The 20,612-nt window shown below is 50.0% G+C and overlaps 1 protein-coding gene across 3 annotated transcripts in view; it reads right to left on the bottom strand.

Annotated features, from left to right (window-relative positions):
• Positions 1-20,612, bottom strand: part of GCN1 (GCN1 activator of EIF2AK4) — a 69,734-nt gene that overhangs the window by 28,538 nt on the left and 20,584 nt on the right. The window contains exons 13-33 of one of the 3 annotated variants that reach the window (XM_017879054.1): positions 19,540-19,638; positions 19,120-19,293; positions 16,208-16,360; positions 14,542-14,634; positions 11,869-11,944; positions 11,559-11,718; positions 10,280-10,469; positions 10,057-10,199; positions 9,079-9,257; positions 8,689-8,782; positions 7,492-7,605; positions 7,175-7,373; positions 5,797-5,952; positions 5,187-5,368; positions 4,251-4,331; positions 3,811-3,954; positions 2,445-2,572; positions 2,078-2,267; positions 1,808-1,878; positions 748-913; positions 247-441 (exon numbers count right to left, since the gene is read on the bottom strand). In XM_017879054.1, coding sequence (XP_017734543.1) covers positions 247-441; positions 748-913; positions 1,808-1,878; positions 2,078-2,267; positions 2,445-2,572; positions 3,811-3,954; positions 4,251-4,331; positions 5,187-5,368; positions 5,797-5,952; positions 7,175-7,373; positions 7,492-7,605; positions 8,689-8,782; positions 9,079-9,257; positions 10,057-10,199; positions 10,280-10,469; positions 11,559-11,718; positions 11,869-11,944; positions 14,542-14,634; positions 16,208-16,360; positions 19,120-19,293; positions 19,540-19,638 — 2,987 coding nt within the window. The remainder of the gene's footprint in view (positions 1-246; positions 442-747; positions 914-1,807; positions 1,879-2,077; positions 2,268-2,444; positions 2,573-3,810; positions 3,955-4,250; positions 4,332-5,186; positions 5,369-5,796; positions 5,953-7,174; positions 7,374-7,491; positions 7,606-8,688; positions 8,783-9,078; positions 9,258-10,056; positions 10,200-10,279; positions 10,470-11,558; positions 11,719-11,868; positions 11,945-14,541; positions 14,635-16,207; positions 16,361-19,119; positions 19,294-19,539; positions 19,639-20,612) is intronic. The other 2 variants (XM_017879055.1, XM_017879056.1) reach the window with 2 other exon arrangements.

Genomic DNA, 20,612 nt, shown 5'->3' with positions numbered 1-20,612 from the left:
GGTGAGTAGAAAAAAATGGAACTATCTGGGAGGTCTACTAGAACAAAGTAACAAAGAAACTCCCTCTCCAGGAGTGTTCCTGACTAGAAACCAGGCTCTCCCCTGGGAGAAGGGGTGAATCCTTACCAAGAACTGGGCTTTCTAGGCCCTGATTGTCCGATTCCTCCCCTAGCATCCCACTGCCTAACCACAGCCAGGTCCCAATTCTCTAACTGGCATGTGGGTCCCAGGTCAAATGGCAGGTACCTGCTGGGAGGGGGTTGAGAGGGCAGCAATGAGCTTGGCAACAATGGGCTTCACTTTGGGGTCACTCTTGTCCAGGTGCTTGGCCAGAGAGCCCATCAGGACCACCACACTCTGTCGCACAGCATCGTAGCTGGCATCATTGGGCGCGTTCTTCAGGAACTCCTCGAATACTGGCAACAGCGAGTTGACGTTCTCCTGGAAAGCCAAACCCCTCAGAGCCTCAGGTCAACCCTATAGGCTACATCTGGGGACGACAGTCCCTGCCCTGAGGACCAAGACCAAGTCTAGCTCTGGGACAGGCATCCTGACATGCCAGCCAGCGGCTCTTCCAGTTTTCTGGCAGGACTGCTACAGACTTAAAAGAATTTAACATACTATTGTGGTCTTTTTGGCTTAAAGTGCTCTGCCAGGACTCCTGGCACTCAGCATCTCTGGCCCCTGCTCAGCCCTACAGCCTGCCTCCCCCGTGTCTCCTTAGCAGGCTGGGACCGACCCCCTTACCTTCCCGTGAGTGTTGAGTGTTGCGAGGGCTGCATCCAACATGCACTTCCGGACATCTGGGTGTCGGTCGTTGAGGGCATCAGGGACAAAAAATTGGAAGAGTGGCTTCACCTGAGAGCTGTCCAGATACTGGGAGAGCTTGTTGAGGGCCAACGCCAAGCCACACCTGCGAAAGAAGTGGGAGTACATCAGGAGGGGCAGCCAATGGGCCTCCTCCACCAGTGGAACCTCTGCCGGTGCACGGCACGGAGAGGGAGCTTGCCTGAGGTAAACACCGTTTTGGGGGCAGAGAACAGCATGAAGCCCATCACCCAGCGCACACCCAATGTTCTGGAACAACCCGCTTGTCATATGGAGACCTGCCATCTGCCCTGATTTTACCTCCTACTGGGTGAGCAGCCCTGCATCGGTTCCCTCAGAGAGGAATGTGAGTGCAGTGCTCACCCCTCTACCTGTAAGGCAGGTCGTAAGAGAAGACGGAGGTAAAGGAACCAGATGCAGAGGCCTGTGGAAGTGAACACACTCTCCAAGGGCAAAGTGGTATTATTCTTTCCAGTCATGGAGCAAAGAATCTGTGTCCTATCCCTGGCTGATGGTCTAGAATGAAAAATAAGCCAGGATGGCCCATACACCACCCTACACTGACACACGAGGCCTCACAGAGTGGACATGGCCAGGATAAGCCATTCAGAAAACTAACACCCTCGCCTATTTTGTGCCTGCTCTGTGGGAGGCAAGCGTCTTTCAAGGTCCCACTTGCTCCCAGACATCTGTCTAATCCTCCAACTGCTACTCGTGGGCTCTGTGGAGAAAGGCTGGTAGCTTCTGTTATTGTGCCCTGCATACAGATGAGGAAACAGAGGCCTGGGGAAAAGGAGAAACATGCTCGCAGTCACGCAGCTAGCGTAGGAGGGGCCAACACTTGAACTCACCCCTCCCCAACTCTGAGGGAGGTCCTGCTCTTTCATTATCCCATGCTGCCTCCTCACAGCACCCACCCAGCCAACCCACTACATCTCAGAAAGGTTGAAGTAGAACAAGGCTGGAACAATTGTTATACCTGGCTTCCCACTGATCTGGAGGAGATTCTGAAATAACTCGTCCCAAAGCATCCAGCACTGGGGGCGGCCGCTGCAACAGACAAGTTGGTAAATGCTTTGCAATGGGCAGATCAATGACCTGGGCACCAGGACTGTGAGGTGGGAAACTAGCCACAGCTACCCTGAGCCACCGTGAGCCCTGAGATTCCTGTCTGGAGCAGTAGGGGGCTGAGCAGAGACCCACCCAACCGCACACACCCAGACTGCATCAGGGCTGCACAGTCACTCACGTAGAGCTTCTCCTGGTAAATCTCCATGAGCCTGCCCATAACCTCCGCTGCCTGCCGCTGGTAACGTGCCACTGCCTGGGAAAGGGCTTCGGCCCCCGCCTGCCTTACAGCTGCCTCATGATAGATCACGTCATCGATCAGCAAGGAGCAGAGGTCTGGCTGCAGGTCTAGGCCCATCATTGACCAGAGCCTGTGGGAGATCCACAGTGGGGGCTGCTTAGACAACAATCCGCAGCATCTGCCCCACTGGCCCGGCCCCCCGCCGGCCCGGCCCTTCTTCCCACTGGAGGCTGAACACGCTGGGTTCCGTTATTTCCTAAAGGAAGAGAGGATGGAGCAGGAGAAAACGACATACTGACTCTCTCACCTCTCAGCCAGCTTCCGGATCTCCTCTTCCTTGTCAAACTTGACCACCCAGAGTCTCCGCAGAAGGTTCAGGCCATTCTTCTCATCGGTATCAGGTGCTGGCAATACCATGTGGAGTTCCATCAGCCCCTGGAAGGGGTGGGATTGGACCGCATGAGGCACCATCTTTCCGAAAAGCCTCTGACCTGCCTCCTCACCTCTCTCTAGGCTGTACTGTCCAAGATGGAGCCACTAACCACAAGTGGTTAAAGTGAAATCAATTAAAATTAACTCTAAGTTCCTTAGTGTGTGAGGTGGTAAAATGTTTTTTAATGTGAAAATTAAAACGTTAAATAAACCAGACAGATAAAACCTCAGAAAAAGGTGTTCCTTTAGTTCAAATAATTTTAAGGAAAATTTACCATATTGTCATCATTTTTCACATTTTACCAAAAGCCAGTGAAAACTGTCACATATCAATAGCAGGAGGCTATGGACCAGCAGGTAGGAACCACTGTCTTACCACTCCAAGGGGATGCTCTAGTTTTTGGTCCAAAAGCCATGAAAAAAAGCCAAGTACATGGCAATGGGCTAAAGAAATGAACTCCTCCTGCAAGTTAGGTCTGTCTGTGGAAGTACCAAAGTCTACATTTTAGTTTAAAAATTAAGTGAAGTGGCCGGGCGCGGTGGCTCAAGCCTGTAATTCCAGCACTTTGGGAGGCCGAGGCGGGTGGATCACGAGGTCAGGAGATCAAGACCATCCTGGCTAACACGGTGAAACCCCGTCTCTACTAAAAATACAAAAAAGGCGCTCTGTAGCTCCCAGCTACTCGGGTGAGGGTGAGCGGGAGGGAGAACGGCGTCAAACCCGCGTGGTAGGGCGGGAGCTTGCAGTGAGCTAGATCCGGCACTGCACTCCAGCCCTGGGGACAGAGCGAGACTTCGTCTCAAAAAAAAAAAAAAAAAAAAAAATACAAAACTTAGCCGGGAGCGACGCGGGTGCGCGGGCGGCCTGTAGTCCCAGCTTACTTCGGAGGGCCTGAGGCGGGGAGAATGGCTGTAAACTCCGGGCGAGGCGCGGAGGCTTGCAGTGCAGCTGAGATCCGGCACTAGCCACTCCAGCCCTGGGGCGACACAGCGAGACTCCATCTCAAAAAAAAAAAAAAAAAATTAAGTGAAGTGTTCCAAGGTAAAGGAAAAAATACAGTGATACATCATGACTGCTTGGTTTTCTGATTCTCAGAGAGACCCCAACCAAGTGACTTCTCTTTGTCTCTAGGCCTCCCGCCAGGGTGAGGGACAGTCTCTTAAATGCTCATCATGCAATTTGCACTTGCATAGAGTGACAAGGGACACTGCAGAGGCTCTGTGAGAGACTGAACACACACCCGGAGCACAGTTTCCCGCACGCTGGCACACGGGGACTGCAAGGCACAGAGCAGCACGTCCACCTCCTCCTGCTCTGCAAAGGCACAGCCATCATCACCACTGCTGCTGGCACACAGGGTAGTCAGGGTGTCTGAAGCTAGAACCTAAGAAAAACACCAATCCACTGGTTCAGTCAGCAAATCATTTACTACTATGGGGCCAGAGAGGGATATGCACTGAGAACGGCCACCCCTACAGCACTGCAAGGGCTAAGACCCCAGCTCCAGTGGCAAAACCCCTCACTAGCTAACAACAGTCAGGCTGGCTCTCTAAAGCAGTTTTTCTACCAAAGTCCAAAAGTGAGGGCTGAAAGGAAACTAGGACTCCACCCTTTATACTGGGACCTGAGGTCTGGGTCACAAACTGAGTCACAGCAACAGCCAACTGAAAACCAGGTCACCTGTAAGTGGGGCGAGCCCGTCCCGATCACCCAAGTCAGAAGACGCAGCATGGCCACGCGAGGCAGCAACTCTGGGCCATTCTAGGAAAGAACGGCAGGTAAGTAGAGATGAGGCTGTGGGGAGGTCTGCAACCCAGGCGGCCAATGACAGGGCACCCCCTCACCCACAGGGGAACATTCTGGATCATACAACCGGCCCCACCATAGAAACCTCATTAGGTTTACAGTTAGGTCCACAGGTGCTAACCCCAGTCAACCATGATCCTCAGGAACTAAAAACTAAATTCTGAAACTTGCTTGAAATTCACACTACGAAATCCAGAAAGACCATAAACATATGAAGAAACATTCAACTTTGTAAGAAATGCAAAATAAAATGAGATACCATTCTTTCACCCATCACTGACAATATTAATACTATCTGAGGTTGCATTAGGCTTTGAGAAAAAGAAAACTCTTGGTGACAGTATAGCTCAGAATATGCCATATAATCTAGTAATTCCATGTCCAATGAACCTGTCCTAAAGAAACGCTCACACTGGGTAAGTAAGGGGCATGTACATACAAGAGGGCACATCATAGTGCTGCTCAAAACAGGGAAAAGTTAGAAACAACCTTAAGATACTCATCAACAGATAAAGAATTAAGTAAAACATGATACATCCACAGTGCAGAATCTCATGCAGCCAACAAATTGAATCAGGTGCACTGATATGCAAAGGGATGGCAGGAGAGCCAGCGTCTACAGTCACGTGAAAGAAGCAGTCTGACCCGTTTTTGCCTTGAAAAACCCACAACACTGTGTGAGACTGCTGTTGGTATAAACATACACCCTCTATTTCCCCACCAGAACTGTTCATGAGACGGAAAGTGTCCACAGGCCCTGCCTCCCTGATCTCCTTTAAACCAAGGGGAGAGAAGAGCTTCCCTGCCAACCTCGTCCACTCGCCCGGGTAGGGTGCTGGGGGAGGCCCTCAGTTGGGCGTGGACAGTGAGGATCTGAAGAATCTGGGCCATCCGCTCCTCCTCCTCCTCACTGTGGTGGGACATCTCGGTCAGCACCATCTTCAGAAACGGGAAGACTAAGGAGAAGGCTGGCGCGGACAAGGGCGCAGCACCTGTGAGAGTGAGAAGCAGATAAGATCCTGCAGGCAGGGCAGGGACCCGGGCCACTGCTGCCTATTTCCATCCTCAGGGAAGGTAGGGAAGGGATGGGCCAGAAGCCCGTTCTGACACCTGGAAGCACAGGGCACGAGGACGGAGACAGCAGCTGGTAGTCCAGTCTAAAACCAATTCTGCTACTACTGCCAAGCACTTCCCAGTTCCAGGATGTGAGAGTTAAAACAGAGAAGGGGACGCCAGTGACAAAAAGTAAACACTCAACTGGGCTCACAGCAACTCACAGACTACCAGGGTTCAACTCGGAAATCCTCCATCTGGTCCAACCCCCCAGGCTCAGGAGGCCCTGGGTGACGCTGTGCCTCGAGCAGCATTCCTGGCACCAGCTCACACCGCCTGGTGCCCCTGATCCCGTCCCAGCCCTTACCTGATTCCCCCTTGCCCACCCTGCTGGTGATGGTGTGGGTGTGCAGCAGCGTCACTGCCCTCTTCACAGCCACTGACAGCTCTTCCTGGCACCAGGACTTATCCAGGACACACTCTGGCTTCAGCAGGCGCAGGGTTACGTGGCTCACCAAAGTGCCTGTGTTGAAGAGGAGAGACCCGGCAGGGGATGACACACACAGAGATGCAGAATCCAGCCCAGGTTCAAACAGGGGACCCAGTGCCTCACCCTTCTGACTTAAAATAATCTGCTCCGGGCCGGGCACGGTGGCTCAAGCCTGTAATCCCAGCACTTTGGGAGGCCGAGACGGGCGGATCACGAGGTCAGGAGATGGAGACCATCCTGGCTAACACGGTGAAACCCCGTCTCTACTAAAAAAATAAAAAAAAAAACTAGCCGGGCGAGGTGGCAGGCGCCTGTAGTCCCAGCTACTCGGGAGGCTGAGGCAGAAGAATGGCGTAAACCCGGGAGGCGGAGCTTGCAGTGAGCTGAGAGCCGGCCACTGCACTCCAGCCCGGGCGACAGAGCGAGACTCCGTCTCAAAAAAAAAAAAAAAAAAAAAAAAAAAAAAAAAAAAAATCTGCTTTGCCAAAATGTCCCCAACCTAATTTCTTACTTGATCTTTGTGACAGCCTCAGAGGGCAGGTAGGCAGGGAGTTGCCCTTTGGACATTCAAAAAATGACTACGCTGACAGGAGACAAGGGCCACTGGAAGGGTCATTCAGCCAAGAGTACAGCTCTATCTGTGCAGCACCTCCATCCACCTCTACGCAACAAGCCCAGCCAGCCAGGTGACACTTCTGGCAGGTTCCATATGCACCAACTGACTTTTCCACTCAGAACAGTTCCCAGATTCTGGCCTCACTCATGGGAACATCCTTGTTAGGTCAGGATAGAAGTCTGCTAAAGGCCATTAACCAACCACAAAAGCAAGGCCACCAGAACTGCCAGCCACCCTGCCTGGTGTTTGTTTCTCCAGAGCTAACAGGAAGCTAAAGGTCACAGGGGCCTCTGTTCACTACTGTCATGTGGCTGCTCAGGAGACCTGGGCTGGGCTGAGCCACCACACTGCACCAAACCATCCTCACTGCCACTGAACTTCTGACTTCTTAGTTTTAAAACTGGTACACAAAGATCGAACACTGACTAGCATCTAAAATCTGCTCCTCAGAGGGAAGGCACAGATGTGAAGTGGGAGAGAAGAGGAGGCACCACGTCTCTGCTAAGCACATCCAGCTTGAGCCTCCAAGGCTGCTTCCACAAGAAAACAAAACTCAGCAGCTGAGGTCACCACCCACCTCCCCAAAAGCACTCAGGGGCACCCCTGAACCATCCCTGCAGCCAGCAAACAAGGACTAACCCAAAGCCTTGAGCCTAGAGGGCATGACACAGGCAGCCAAGGACAAGAAGGGGTTCTTGATCCTGGGAGCAGCCAAGGGAGACTTCAGCAAGGGCAGGAAAGAGTCGACCAAAACAGGGATGTACTGGGTCAGGCCGGATGGGTTCTTGACCAGGATGATGTCCAGCAGTCCAAGCGCCGCCTCCAGCTCCCCATCCAGCTGCAAGCAGAGTTGCCCAGGAGGCAGGTCAGCAGGGCCCTGCTTGTGACAGCAAGGAGCGGGACCAAGCTAGCCAGCACTCTTCCGGCATGAGTGTGTGGCAGGGGTGGGCACTCACCTCCTGCAGCCGCCTCCGGACCTGCGCCTCCCTGTCCAGCTGGGCCTGCAGCATCTCCTTCTGCTTGCTGGTCAGCTGCACCTCCTCTTTGATGCCTTTCTTCTTCTTTATCTCCTAAAGCGGATGGGCAAACCAACCAATCTTATCTCCAGGGAACAGACCTCCCTCCCCCACAGAGGAAGGTGAGCTTGCTTCCACACAAACAGCACCACGCCAGCTCTAAGTCTGTGAGTTGGGCCTCTGAACCCACCATGTGCACCCCCAACCTCCCACAAAATCCATAGCCACCTCATTTCTATAGAATGGAGACAGCAATAGAGAAGTAAGCTCTCCCACAGGATAAGCTGAGCCTAGAAAAGGCCTGCTATAGCGGCCTGAAACAACAAGCCACAGAACTCACTCACTCATTCAGCAAACACTTAGTGAGCACCTGCATTGTGCCAGGCACCGTTCCCGACGGCAGGAATACCGGAGGGAACAAGATCAAGTCCCTGCCCTCACGGAGCTCACAATCTAGCCGGGGAAGATAGACAATAAACAAGTAAACCAACACATACACCAGATGCTTTTGGGTCACGACAACTCTTAGTAAAGAAACAAATATGATGCTTAGTCACAGGGAGGAAGGGTGGAGTCTACTTTCGATAGGGTGGACAGGCTGGCCACCTCTCTGAGAAGGGCACATGTGGACTGAGATGTGAAAGACAAGAAGAATCCTGCCTTGTGAAGACAGAGAGAAGGGCCAACGCTGAGATAGGAAAGAGTCCTATGTGCTCTGTTCCTGTCAGAACCCGCTCTGCCCAAAGCTGAATTCAGCAATCAAGCCAGGATTCCCCAGAAGTCCCACTGTACCAGGCGCTGTGCCTACTATCAGGAGTCTAGATGGGTCCCAGCCTTCAAGGAAGTTGGGGGACAGACATGGAATTCAGCAACACCACTTAGCAGAGGAGACACGGGCACTGCCGCCAGCACCCAGCAGAGGAAGAAGCTGGATTTGAGTTGTGGGTGGAAGAAGCTATGGAGCAAGGGTGAAGGGAGAGTGTGCCGGTGCACCAGACACTGGTCAGAGACATCAGAGGAGTGTGCCATGGGCCTCAGGATGATCCAAGTGAACAGCATATATGCAGTGGGAAAAGCCACCGGCCTGAGGCCACCAAGCTCAGCAGCCACCTTCTGCGAGTGCCTTTGTGTCCTTACCTCTTTCAGCTCCAGCTCGATGATCTGCTCTTTGAAGGAATAAGCTTTGTTCTCTCGCTTCATGTTGGCCTTTTTTATACTGTCCTGCTGGGCACTGAAACACCAGAGTGGGTCATCAGCCAGCTTGAAAAGAACCGCAAGGCCTGTCAGTCTCCCACCAGCCATGAAATTCCAACTAGCTATTAAGCACTGTGCACGAGCAAAGTGCCGGATACTGGACACACTTTAGTACCCAGGACCTAAGCACCATGCCGGGGACACAGCAGGCCCTTAGCCAATGAATGGATAGGCTGTTGCACTCGACCCACAAGAGGTGCTGGCTCCATCCTACATGCAAGAAAACTATCCCTTGGGGAGCAAAGGAAACCGAGCCCACAAGTGAGGTCTCACCTCTGGATGATGGATTTGTCATACAGCTCCCCAGCAGGGGTCTGCATAATGGCAAACTCCTCCCGCGTCACCAGGCGCAGTGCAGGGTTCTGCACGGAGGCAGTGATGGTGCTGATGAGCTGTGGGAGGACCCGGTCCGGTGACAGGATGGAAAGGGAGCCCATGGCGTTCATGGAGGACTGCCAGACAAACGCAGACATGGTCAGTGTGTGCCAAGGCTGGCACTGGCAAGAGGTCCACCACACCTGAATGCCCCTGGCACTGGCTCCCATTCTTCATGCCATTGCCTTGTTAACTCCTGGGCACTGTCCATCACAGTGGCCGGTTGGAGTCTATGTCTGCTTTCCTTACCGAGCAGTGCCCCTCTGTCTGACACAGCACCTGACGTGAGGGGATACACTCCTTCCCAATTCTCAATCTCCATGGTTCAGGTGGAGCTGCCCTCACTTTTTTCAGAGGTAGGTATAGACCCAGAGCAGAAGGAGCGGCGCAGAGATGAGCATGGCTCCCAAGTCAGATTAATCAGGGTCAAAGCAACCCCAAGCCAGTAGACGTTATTGAAACAAGCAAGCTCTTCCCCCAGAAGCTGACGGGGAGACAAAGCGTGGAACTCTAGCAGCTCTTGTGCTACCAGAAAGGGAAAGCCTGAGAATGGAGCCCACATCGTGGAAAACAGAGCCAAGAGACAAAGATGGATGGGACAGAGTAAGAGAGACATCACCTACAATGTCCCAAGGGTAACATCTGAACCCCTATAGTCAGCATTAGCTAAAGCCAGTCATATCCTTGGACTTTGCAGGTAAATGAGGCAGTAAGTTCCCTTTTGTGCTTAAACCAGTTTACATTTCTGTCACGTCCAAGGGTCCAAGCCTACATTTTACCCACCTTCACCTGCTTCTTTGAATCCTCTCTTCCTGTACCCTGTGATGAGAGGGCCCCTCCCCGACCTGAGGCCAGACCAGCTCATGTGCCCATCACCTGGTTTAGGGGACTCTGAGTGGTGATCCTGGGAATGATCTGATCCAGGTGCCTGGTGATAAAGGCTTCAGGATCGATCTTCATCCTGGCAAGAAGTGCTGGCCAAAGTCCAGACTGCACAGCCACTGAAGGGGAAGGGAGCTCTTTGAGGCCTTCTGCCTGGCCTGCTCTTACCCCATCCCCTAAAGCCCCAGGCTTTCCCTCACCCACCGCAGTCACAGACCTAAGGATGGGTGGTGGGAGATGATCAGCATCTCCTGGGCCAGTTGTTCGGTGTCAGTGACATCACCCTTGAGCCCTGGCACACCAGAGATGACACACAGAGCCTCCTGCAGCACCCGTGGAGGCACGTAGGCCTTGCCCGCCTCAGTCACCTCTCCAGCATCAGTCACCAGCGCCTCTAAGGGCAGCACCTGTGTGGAGACACGTGAGATAAAACATAAGAACCCCACTGCTAAGAGCCCTGTGCAGGCTTGGAACACAGGAACCAAACATGCCACGGACACAGCGGCTCCTCACTCAGTTCTTCCCTGGGGTCCTTGCTGGAGTGGAGATGGATACCCAGCTTCCTGCAATGGGACCCACAGGCTGTGAGATGTGCCTGGAAGAAGGAAGCACCTGTGACTTTGCATCTAAAAAGCCTACGGGGATAAAGAAGGCAACAGGAACTGGTCCAGGAGACCCAGCCTGTGATGGCAAGTCTGTCACTGGCCACATTCCTCAACAGGCTTAGGGAGGAAGGAAAGCAGTGGAACACAGCACAAAGAGCACAGAAATAAGATCCAGGTCTTTGGGGGTCTCCCTCCATCGGGGGAGACACTGTGCAAGTCATTTGAGCTCCTAGAACCCCGGTCAATTCACATGACACAAGAATACCAAGCCCTATTTGCCTTTGAAAGGCATTGTTTAAAAAAAAAAAAATCAAAAGAAAAAATGGGTAGAAAATGCTTCAAAAGTACAAAGTGCTTTAAAAACATAAAGCATTATTCAATTAATCAAGGATAAAGGGGGAGGGCACGGTGGCTTGTGCGTGTAATCCCAACACTTTGGGAAGCCGAGGTAGGAGGATCACTTCAGCCTAGAAGTTCGAGATCAGCCTGGGCAACATGGCGAGACCCCATCTCTACAAAAAATAAAAAATCAAAAAATTAGTGGCCACTATAGGTGGTGTGCACCCATAGTCCCAGCAACTTGGGAGGCTGAGGTGGAAGGACTATTCGAGCTTGGGAAGTTGAGGTTGCAGTGAGCAAAACAAAACAAAACAAAAACCCAAAAGACCCTGGAAAAAAGGTTAAGAAGCTACATGTGGGAAAAAAGTCTCTGAAAAGGAAAAGGAATCCTATGAAAGATGTTACTGGAGCTCGACGGCAGAGCAGAAGATGCTGGCATCACACAGAATAAGAAAGAACAGTCAGGGAGTGGCCCAGCCAAAACCCCACAGCATAAGCAGGGGCAGCTAAGTGGATCCAAAAGCCCCAGTTCTAGAGCCCAGATGCCCTCACCTTGTGAGAACTGAGGACAGTCTTCAGCTCCTCCAGCAGTCCGTGCGCCAGCTTAAAGCCCCCAAGAGAGGATAGCAGCTTCCGAACTGTCTGCTGAGCCTGCCTGCGGACGTGCCAGGTGCGGCTCAGGAGCACCGCGACCAGAGCCCGGTAGTACTGCCTGCAAGCACAGGGACAGACAGGTCTGGGGGAAGGCCGGGAGCAGGGCTTTTTGCAGCCAACCCTTCCACCTGCCACACACCCTTTCTCAGGTTCCTGCTAGCCTTCGCCTCATTTGGCCCAAAAGAAAAGGTAAGCCAGCCTCACGTACTGAACTTTGTTGCCAGTGAGTCTATGCGGGTGGTCAAGGAAAAGTCTCTCTGTCAGATGCAACACAGTACACAGGGCTAGAAGGGAAGAAAAGGAGTAGAAGTGTTTTTAAAATAGTTAAGTGTACACACACATATGTATACCCAGAAATAACTGGAATGAACTGAAAATTCACCACAAAATAAAAATGTGATTATCACTTGAAGTGAAATTACAGTTGGTTTTTTCTTTTTTGCTTATTGTGCACACATGTATTTTGCAATAAGAAAAGTATATACTGTTTTTACTTACTTGAACTATATATATTTTTTTTTCTTTTTTTTTTTGAGATGGAGTTTTGCTCTTGTCACCTAGGCTGGAGTGCAGTGGCACGATCTCGGTTCATTGCAACCTCTGCCTCCCAGGTTCACGTGATTCTCCTGCCTCAGCCTCCTGAGTAGCTGGGATTACAGGCACCGGCCACCACGCCCAGCTAAGTTTTATATTTTTAGTAGAGACAAGGTTTCACCAAGTTGGCCAGGTTGGTCTTGAACTCCTGACCTCAGGTGATCCCCCTGCCTTGGTCTCCCAAAGTGCTACGATTACAGGCGTGAGCCACTGCATCTAGCCTATTTTTACTTTTTTTGAGACAGAGTTTTGCTCTGTTGTCCAGGCTAGAGTGCAGTGGCACAGTCTTGGCTCATTACACCCTCCACCTCCCAGTTCAAGTGATTCTCCTGTCTCAGCCTCCTGAGTAGCTGGGATTACAGGCACCTGCCACTCTGCCCAGCTTAATTTTGTATTTTTAGTAGAGACGAGGTTTCAATCTCTTGACCTCACGATCCGCCTGCCTTGGCCTCCCAAAGTGCTGGGATTACAGGTGTGAGCCACCGTGCCCAGCCCCAACCTACTTTGTTTTAAATAATTAAAAATTACCGGCCAGGTGCAGTGGCTCATGCCTGTAATCCCAGCACTCCGGGAGGCCAAAGCAGGCAGGTCACCCGAGGTCAGGAGTTTGAGACCAGCCTGGCCAACATGGTAAAACCCCGTCTCCACTAAAAATACAAAAACTAACCAGGTGTGGTGGTGCGCACCTGTAGTCTCAGCTACTCAGGAGGCTGAGACAGGAGAATTGCTTGAACCTGGGAGGTGGAGGTTGCAGTGAGCAGAGATTGTGCCACTGCACTATAGCCTGGGCAACAGAGCGAGACTGTCTCCAAAAAAAAAAAAAAAAAAAAGACTAAGGCCAGGCACCATGGCTCACATCTATAATACCAGCACTTTGGGAGGCTGAGGCAGGAGGACTGCTTAAGCCCAGGAGTTCAAGATCAGCCTGGGCAACATGGTGAAACCCCCATCTCTTAAAAAAAATACAGAAATTAGCTGGATGTGGTGATGTGCACCTATAGTCCCAGATACTCAGGAAGCTGAGGTGGGAGGACCACCTGAGACCAGGTTGAGGCTGGAGTGAGCCATGACTGTGCCGCTGCACTCCAGCCTGGGCAACAGAGTGAGATCCTGTCTCAACAATGATAGAAAATTACTATGAAGTTCTAAAAAGAGGCCAGGCATGGTGGCTCACACCAGTAATCCCAGCACTTTGGAAGGCCGAAGCAGGTGGATTACCTGAGGTCAGGAGTTCGACACCAGCCTGACCAACATGGAGAAATTCCATCTCTACTAAAAAAAAAAAAAAAAACATTACCCAGGTGGTAGTGGCGCATGCCTGTAATCCTATCTACTCAGGAGGCTGAGGCAAGAGAATCACTTGAACCCAGGGGGCAGAGGTTGCAGTGGGCTGAGATCACACCATTGCACTCCAGCCTGAGCAACAAGAGCGAAACTCCAACTCAAAAAAAAAAAATTATGAAGCTCATTATAGACTGACACGGACTCTTTCCAGGTCTAGAAAGCACAGTACATATGGCAGGCACGCTACCATTTGTGTAAAAAACGTAGAGAACAAACATATACAGGTATTTACTTGCATATATATAAAATATCAAGGCTACAGAAGAAGCTAATAAAATTGGTTATCTATAGCTGAGGAACTGGGTAGCCAGAGATCAAAGCAGTGGTATAATTTTCAATGTAGACCCTACTGTATCTATTTTTGAATTACATTAGTCTATTTCCTTTTCAAAATTTAACCAAAAAATTTTCTAAAACCAGGAAATGACTAACAGTTGTAGCTCATTAATGGGATGTTGCGATTTATGAGTCAAAAGACTTTTCAAATCACCAATTAGTGGCAGACACCCCTAAGGCAATGTAGAATTTTAAACACACATTTAAAATTCAACTGTTCCTTTTCTGCCGGGATAGAAACCAGTAGTTTTTGTGTCTCTTGGTGGGGGAGTAGAGCCTGCCAGACTCCACAAGAGCTTCTCAGCTGCCTCAACACAAGAAAACCTCGGAGACAGCACCAATTACCCAATCAGCTATAATTACAGCTCATATCGTAGCTCCACAGCCATTACTGCTCTGTCTCCATGCATCTCCCAAGTCCCACTTCCCTAACCTTACATTCCCTACAGGAATGAAATTATTCCCACAACAGCTAAGCTGCTGGTCAGATCACTCTGGCCCAGGTTTTTGCAGACCTGACTGGCTGGTCAAGAAAGGGTCTTCTCTGAAGATTTTCCAAAGAGACTTTGCCTCACTCCTGAGTTCAACTAAGCGTGGAGTAACTTACCATCCTCTGAAGCCATAAGCAGGAATTTCTCAGAAGTGAAAACCTGCTTTTTCTCATCCACAATCAGCTGCCAGAAACTGCTCAGTTTGGCCTCTGCAAGAAACAAAAGGTTACCCCACGACGCAGCTCATCATGTCCCCCAGAGCTGATCCACTCCATCCTGAAGCTGCTGGGGTGGGCTTTGTTGGCAAACCCTCCTCTGCAGCAGGAGGCTCAGTGCTCTTCCATTTGGGGAACTGACCTCAGTCCTTCTGGTATCACTTCATATCCTGTATGAAACTCTTCGGTGGTTCTCTGCTGCCTACAGGAGCCTAGGTAAACTGCTTCTCACCCGGAATTCCCATCCACCCCAGGCACCAAGCTGGAATACCCGAGGTTTACAGACTCTGGCTTTCCCTGCCCTTCCCTGACTGGGGCTGTTTGAACTCACACTGGGTCATTCCCTTCAGGATAATGAAATCCTTCCCAGTCTTCAGGGTACTAGTTCAAATGCTTTCTCCATGAAACCCTTCCCAATACCCATCCCCCCAACTAAAAGCAATCTCTCCTTCAAAACTGCTCTAATGCCACATTTTCTCTTAAGCTATGGATATATTTTTGTATTTCCTCGCTCCTACTATGAAGTAAGCATGCTGAAATTTGCTGTAGAAGGTCATGTTCATCTTAGCATTCCCCCAGGTAGCCCAGTGCCTTGCATGGCCACGGTGGGCACACGATACTACATGAGGAGAGCTGAGCTCCATTCCTAACCAAAGAAGTTTAAGTTCAGGTGTGTCCCAGTGCAGAGATTGGGAGATGAAATAAAGAAAGCCTGAAATACAATATAGCCACAAAAAATGAGAAAGCTCTTTTTGATGTACTGATTTGGAATCATTTCGAAGATATATAGTATATATAGTGTATCTAATATGATATATAGAGTATGTTACCCAATATGTTCAATTACATAAACACACTATCTCTGGACATAAAATTGGTAATATCGTGTTTTTTTTTTGTCTTTTTTTTTTTTTGAGACAAAGTCTCGCTCTGTCACCCAGGTTGGAGTGCGGTAGCATGATCCTAGCTCACTACAACCTACACCTCCCGGATTCAATTGATTCTCCTGCCTCAGCCTCCCAAGAAGCTGAGATTACAGGCAAGTGCCACCACACCCAGCTGATTTTTGTATTTTTAGTAAAGATGGGGTTTCACCATGTTGGCCAGGATGGTCTTGAAATCCTGACTTCATGACCCGCCCACCTCGGCCTCCCAAAGTGCAAAACTGATAACACTGTTTATGGAGGGAAACTTAACGGCTAAGGGAAAAGACAGGGCGAAGGGGTAGCTTCTCATGTTATATCCTTTTGAATTTTGTACTGTATGAATGTATAACCAACGGAAACAAACAGTCCCAATACTAAACCCTGGTCCATCTGGGTATCATCCACAAGCCCGTGTAGCACTGGAGCAACAGAACGAAGAAGGACAGTGGGACAATGACAGTCCCCTGACTGCATTCCCACTGCCCATGCAACCCTAAGATTCATCCTGCAGATGACAAGCAAACCTGTGGCTGATCCAGTGTGGTCAGGACCAAGCTAACCCTGAACATCAAGACACTCCTCCCAAGGACTCTTGTCAGAGGCCTCTATCTCTACCATCCTGGACATCTCTGGACTCATACCAGCCTGTGAGTCAGCCACTGACAGCTTCAAGAGCAACAAGGCTGCGGCAACCCCTTCAGTGACTGTGGGAACCTGAGTGCTTTGGGAGGCTGCCTTCTCCACTGTCTGGATGAGCAAGGGCAGTAAGTCCAGGGCCTGCAACAGTGTGTCACCTGTGGAGAGAGGACAAGCACCTTAAAGGACATCCTGATTCTTGGAAATGACAGGACTGAGAAAGGATTTATCTAACTAGCTATGAACCAGATGACTAAAACCCTTCAGTTAATTTTTCAAATATCTCAAAAAGAAGTGAAGTTAAATCAAAATTTAAAGTCTACAGCCACAAAATTAGAGGCAGAAAGATAATCCTTATGGCTGGGTGCAGTAGCTCACACCTGTAATCCCAGCACTTTGGGAGGCCAAGGCTGGTGGATCACCTGAGGTTGGGAGTTCGAGACCAGCCTGACCAACATGGAGAAACCCTGTCTCTACTAAAAATACAAAATTAGCCGGGTGTGGTCCAGTTATTCAATTGATGGATAAGCAAAGACATTAAGTGAATTGCTCAAGGTCACACAGCTAGCTGAGGCAAGTCAGAGCCACCCTCAATCCTATCAATTCCCACCTGGTACTCTTCCCCCATACCAGATGACCTTTGGACCCAAATTCTAAAACCAGAACCAATCCACTGACCTCTGAACTAAACTCGTTTAAAAAAAAAAAAAAAAAAAAAAAAGGAAGCCGAGCACGGTGGCTCACGCCTGTAATCCCAGCACTTTGGGAGGCTGAGGTGGGGGTATCACGAGGCCAGGAATTCCAGAGCAGCCTGACCAACATGGTGAAACCCCGTCTCTACTAAAAATACAAAAAAATTAGCTGGGCGTGGTGGTAGGTGCCTGTAGTCCCAGCTGCTTGCAAGGCTGAGGCAGGAGAATGGCATGAGCTTGGGAGGCGGAGGTTGCAGTGAGCCGAGATCACACCACTGCACTCCAGCCTGGGCGACAGAGCGAGATTCTGTCTCCAAAAAAAAATGGAGAAACCAGTTAAAACTATAGTTCAGCTAGGCGCAGTGGCTCATGCCTATAATCCCAACACTTTGGGAGGCTGAGGTGGGCAGATCACCCAAGGTCAGGAGTTCAAGACCAGCCTGGCCAACATGGCGAAACCTTGTCTCTATTAAAAAGTACAAAAATTAGCCAGGCATGGTGGTGGGCATCTGTAATCCCAGCTACTCAGGAAGCTGAGGTTGGAGAATTGCTTAAACCTGGGAGGTGGAGGTTGCAGTGAGCCAAGATCACGCCACTACACTCCAGCCTGGGTGACAGAGAGAAACTCCATCTCAAAAAAAACTATAGCTCAAGCCCATGTTTTCTTCCCCGCCCCCCCACACCTGGGTTTGTTGTTCCATGTTTTCGTAGCTACTAAATGGGTACATCAGAACATTTTATAATGAAAGCAGTTTTCCAGACAATGTTATGGATTTGAATCCAAGAAATCTTTATTATAAAGGTTTTGTTTGGTTTTTAAAAGGTTTATATTATGTTTATTTTAAAAGCAATGAGCATTGAGTTCTGGCACGCTGCATTCCTTTTTTAAAAAATAAATTAAAAATAAATGCAATGAGCAGAACTAGCTCAACCTGAAGAGACTAGGTAAAACCAAGTTCTTGCCATCTACAATTCAAGGTCCCACCTACAACTGACGGTCATTCAATGCAGCAATAATTCAAACTGATATAGTACATAGACTTTTTGTATAACTTTTGGTAGAGACAGAGTCCTGCTATTTTTCCTGGCTGACCTTGAACTCCTGGGCTCAAGCAATCCCACTGCCTCAGCCTCCTGTGTAGCTGGGACCACAGGCATGTACTACCATGCCCAACTATTTTTTTAATTTTTTGTAGAGACGGGGGTCTCACTTTGTTGCCCAGGCTGGTCTCAAACTCCTGGGCTCAAGCAATCCTCCCACCTCAGCCTCCCAAAGTGCTGGGATTACAAGCGCGAGCCACCTTGCCTGGCCTCACAGACTGTTTTTAAGTCATGGATGTGAGTTCACTATATCCCTAAGGCAGCTGACAATGTATTGCCTGTACATTTCTACCACGGAAAATCTACGACTTCAGTCAGCACATAGTCAGCACTACGGTTTGAATAAACCTCACAAACCACTGCACAAAGATGATCTATGATTCTGAGCTGGGAGACGTATTTCAGAAAAAGATTTATTGCTTTCAACTCAGGGCAAAAACCTCTTGTGGTCACATTTTCTTCCCTTATCATTAAAAGAAGTAAGTGAGTACAAAGTTCATCAGAGAAGGCATTTCACACAGAAGGGTGTCCCCTCTCAAGAGGAGGCCCTGGAATCTCTGTTGCCCAGGCAGCAGTGCAATGGCTTGATCTCGGCTCACTGCAACCTCTGCCTCCCAGGCTCAAGCGATTCTGTCTCAGCCTTCCAAGTAGCTGGGATTACAAGCACCTATCATCGTGCTTGGCTAATTTTTGTATTTTTGTAGAGACAAGGTTACACCATGTTGGCCAGGCTGATCTCGAACTCCTGACCTCAGGTGATCCACCCGCCAGGGCCTCCAAAAGTGCTGGGACTACAGGTGTGAGCCACCGCACCCGGCCCTTAAACCAGTCTTATCTGAGTCATTTCTCCATGATTTCAGATACTGTAGTGACAAGTTCCGGTTCTGGTCCTCTCTGAAAAAAACTTTGTACTTTGAAAGTCTGACAAGGGGGAGAAGTCAGAATTTGTTGTGAAGACTGAATTCTGATGTTGAGCTAAGCCGAATGCTCTCATTTATTTCCAGAAGAAATAAATGGTGCAAAATAAGCTGAACTAACAGGGAAAGCAGGAACGCTAATAAAACCCTAAAGACTCGGTCACCTCTGCACGGAGACCTGGACACTAGCCCTGGGAGGTGTCTTACCCCGGTAAGAGGCCAACATGCACTGCAGGTAGGCGTGCCTCACCGCAGATGTGGAGGTTTTAAGGCTGAAAGCTTTTTTGAACCATTCAGTGAGCTTCTTGGGCACTTCCGTAGTGAATCGGCTACACCAGAGAGCCAGGGCAGAGGCAGCGTGTACTAAGGTCCCTTCATGAACTAGGACAAAGAGCAGAAGTCCAGTCAGTCCAAGGTCTTATAACCAAGTCAAATCCTTGCAAGCAGCGCAAAAAACAAGCCAGAGTACAAGGGGGAGGAAGCAGTGATATTTCAGACAGCTCCAAGCCTTGCTCTCTGAGGGAGGTGTGTCTTCAGGAGTGGTTTATGGAAGCAAAGCTCCAACTGTGAAAAACCACGGTCAAGGATGAGTACAAAACGCATGCTCACCATGATGAATGGAATTACCTTCCTGCTGAAGGAATGGGATGAACAGCTCAGCCACGATCCCGTTCAGGACCTGACTGGAAGGTCCAGACACCACGTGATGACTGACGCTCCCAATCCCTAAAAGGCAGATTCTCTGTTCAGTCCCTTATCAGCACAAAACCACAAAGAGGCAAGTCTTCCTACTTCTGCCACCTCCACACTCCGGGTCACAGACCTCTTCTGTGTCTCCAGCAGGCATACCTCTCCTTTGGCCATTACTGATCTTCCCTCAATGCCTCCTCTACACCTCCTGCCTTCTATAGAAGCCAAGCCTCCTGCTAGACCTGAACAAGTCCCTCTTGTCAAGCACGCAAGCAGCAGGGTCCTAGGAGGCAGGATGGACCCAAGATGGTCACAGGAGTCAAGATCCAAAGAAGGATTCACCTCACCTAAGAATTATGTTAAAGCTTATCTACTACTAGGCCAGGCGCGGTGGCTCACGCCTATAATCCCAGCACTTTGGGAGGCCGAGGCAGGTGGATCATGAGGTCAAGAGATCGACACCATCCTGGCCAACACGGTGAAACCCCGTCTCTACTAAAAATACAAAAAAATTAGCTGGGTGTGGTGGTGCGTGCCTGTAGTCCCAGCTACTCAGGAGGCTGAGGCAGGAGGAGTGCTTGAACCCGGGAGGTGGAGGTTGCAGTGAGCCAAGATTGTGCCACTGCACTCCAGCCTGGTGACAGAGCAAGACTCCATCTCAAAAAAAAAAAAAAGCTTCCCTACTACTAGATCACAGCTCTACTCCCAGCAGAGAAATCCTGTATCTGTCTGTAATCCCAGCACTTTGGGAGGCTGAGGCGGGCAAATCACTTGACACCAGGAACCAGGAGTTTGAGACCAGCCTGGCCAATATGGTGAAACCCCATCGCTACTAAAATACAAAAAAATTAGCCAGGCGTGGTGGTGCGCACCAGTAATCCCACCTACATAGGAGGCTGAGGCACGAGGATCGCTTGAACCCGGGAGGCAGAGGTTGCAGTAACTTGAGATGGCACCACTACACTCCATCCTAGATGACAGAGCAAGACTTCTCAAAAAAAAAAAAAAAA

The sequence above is a fragment of the Rhinopithecus bieti genome, unplaced genomic scaffold (genome assembly GCF_001698545.2).
Source record: "Rhinopithecus bieti isolate Rb0 unplaced genomic scaffold, ASM169854v2 scaffold_11938, whole genome shotgun sequence".
Lineage (NCBI taxonomy): Eukaryota > Metazoa > Chordata > Mammalia > Primates > Cercopithecidae > Rhinopithecus > Rhinopithecus bieti.
The sequence above is the reverse complement of the archived record's forward strand: the minus strand, read 5'-3'. Positions and strand labels throughout refer to the sequence as shown.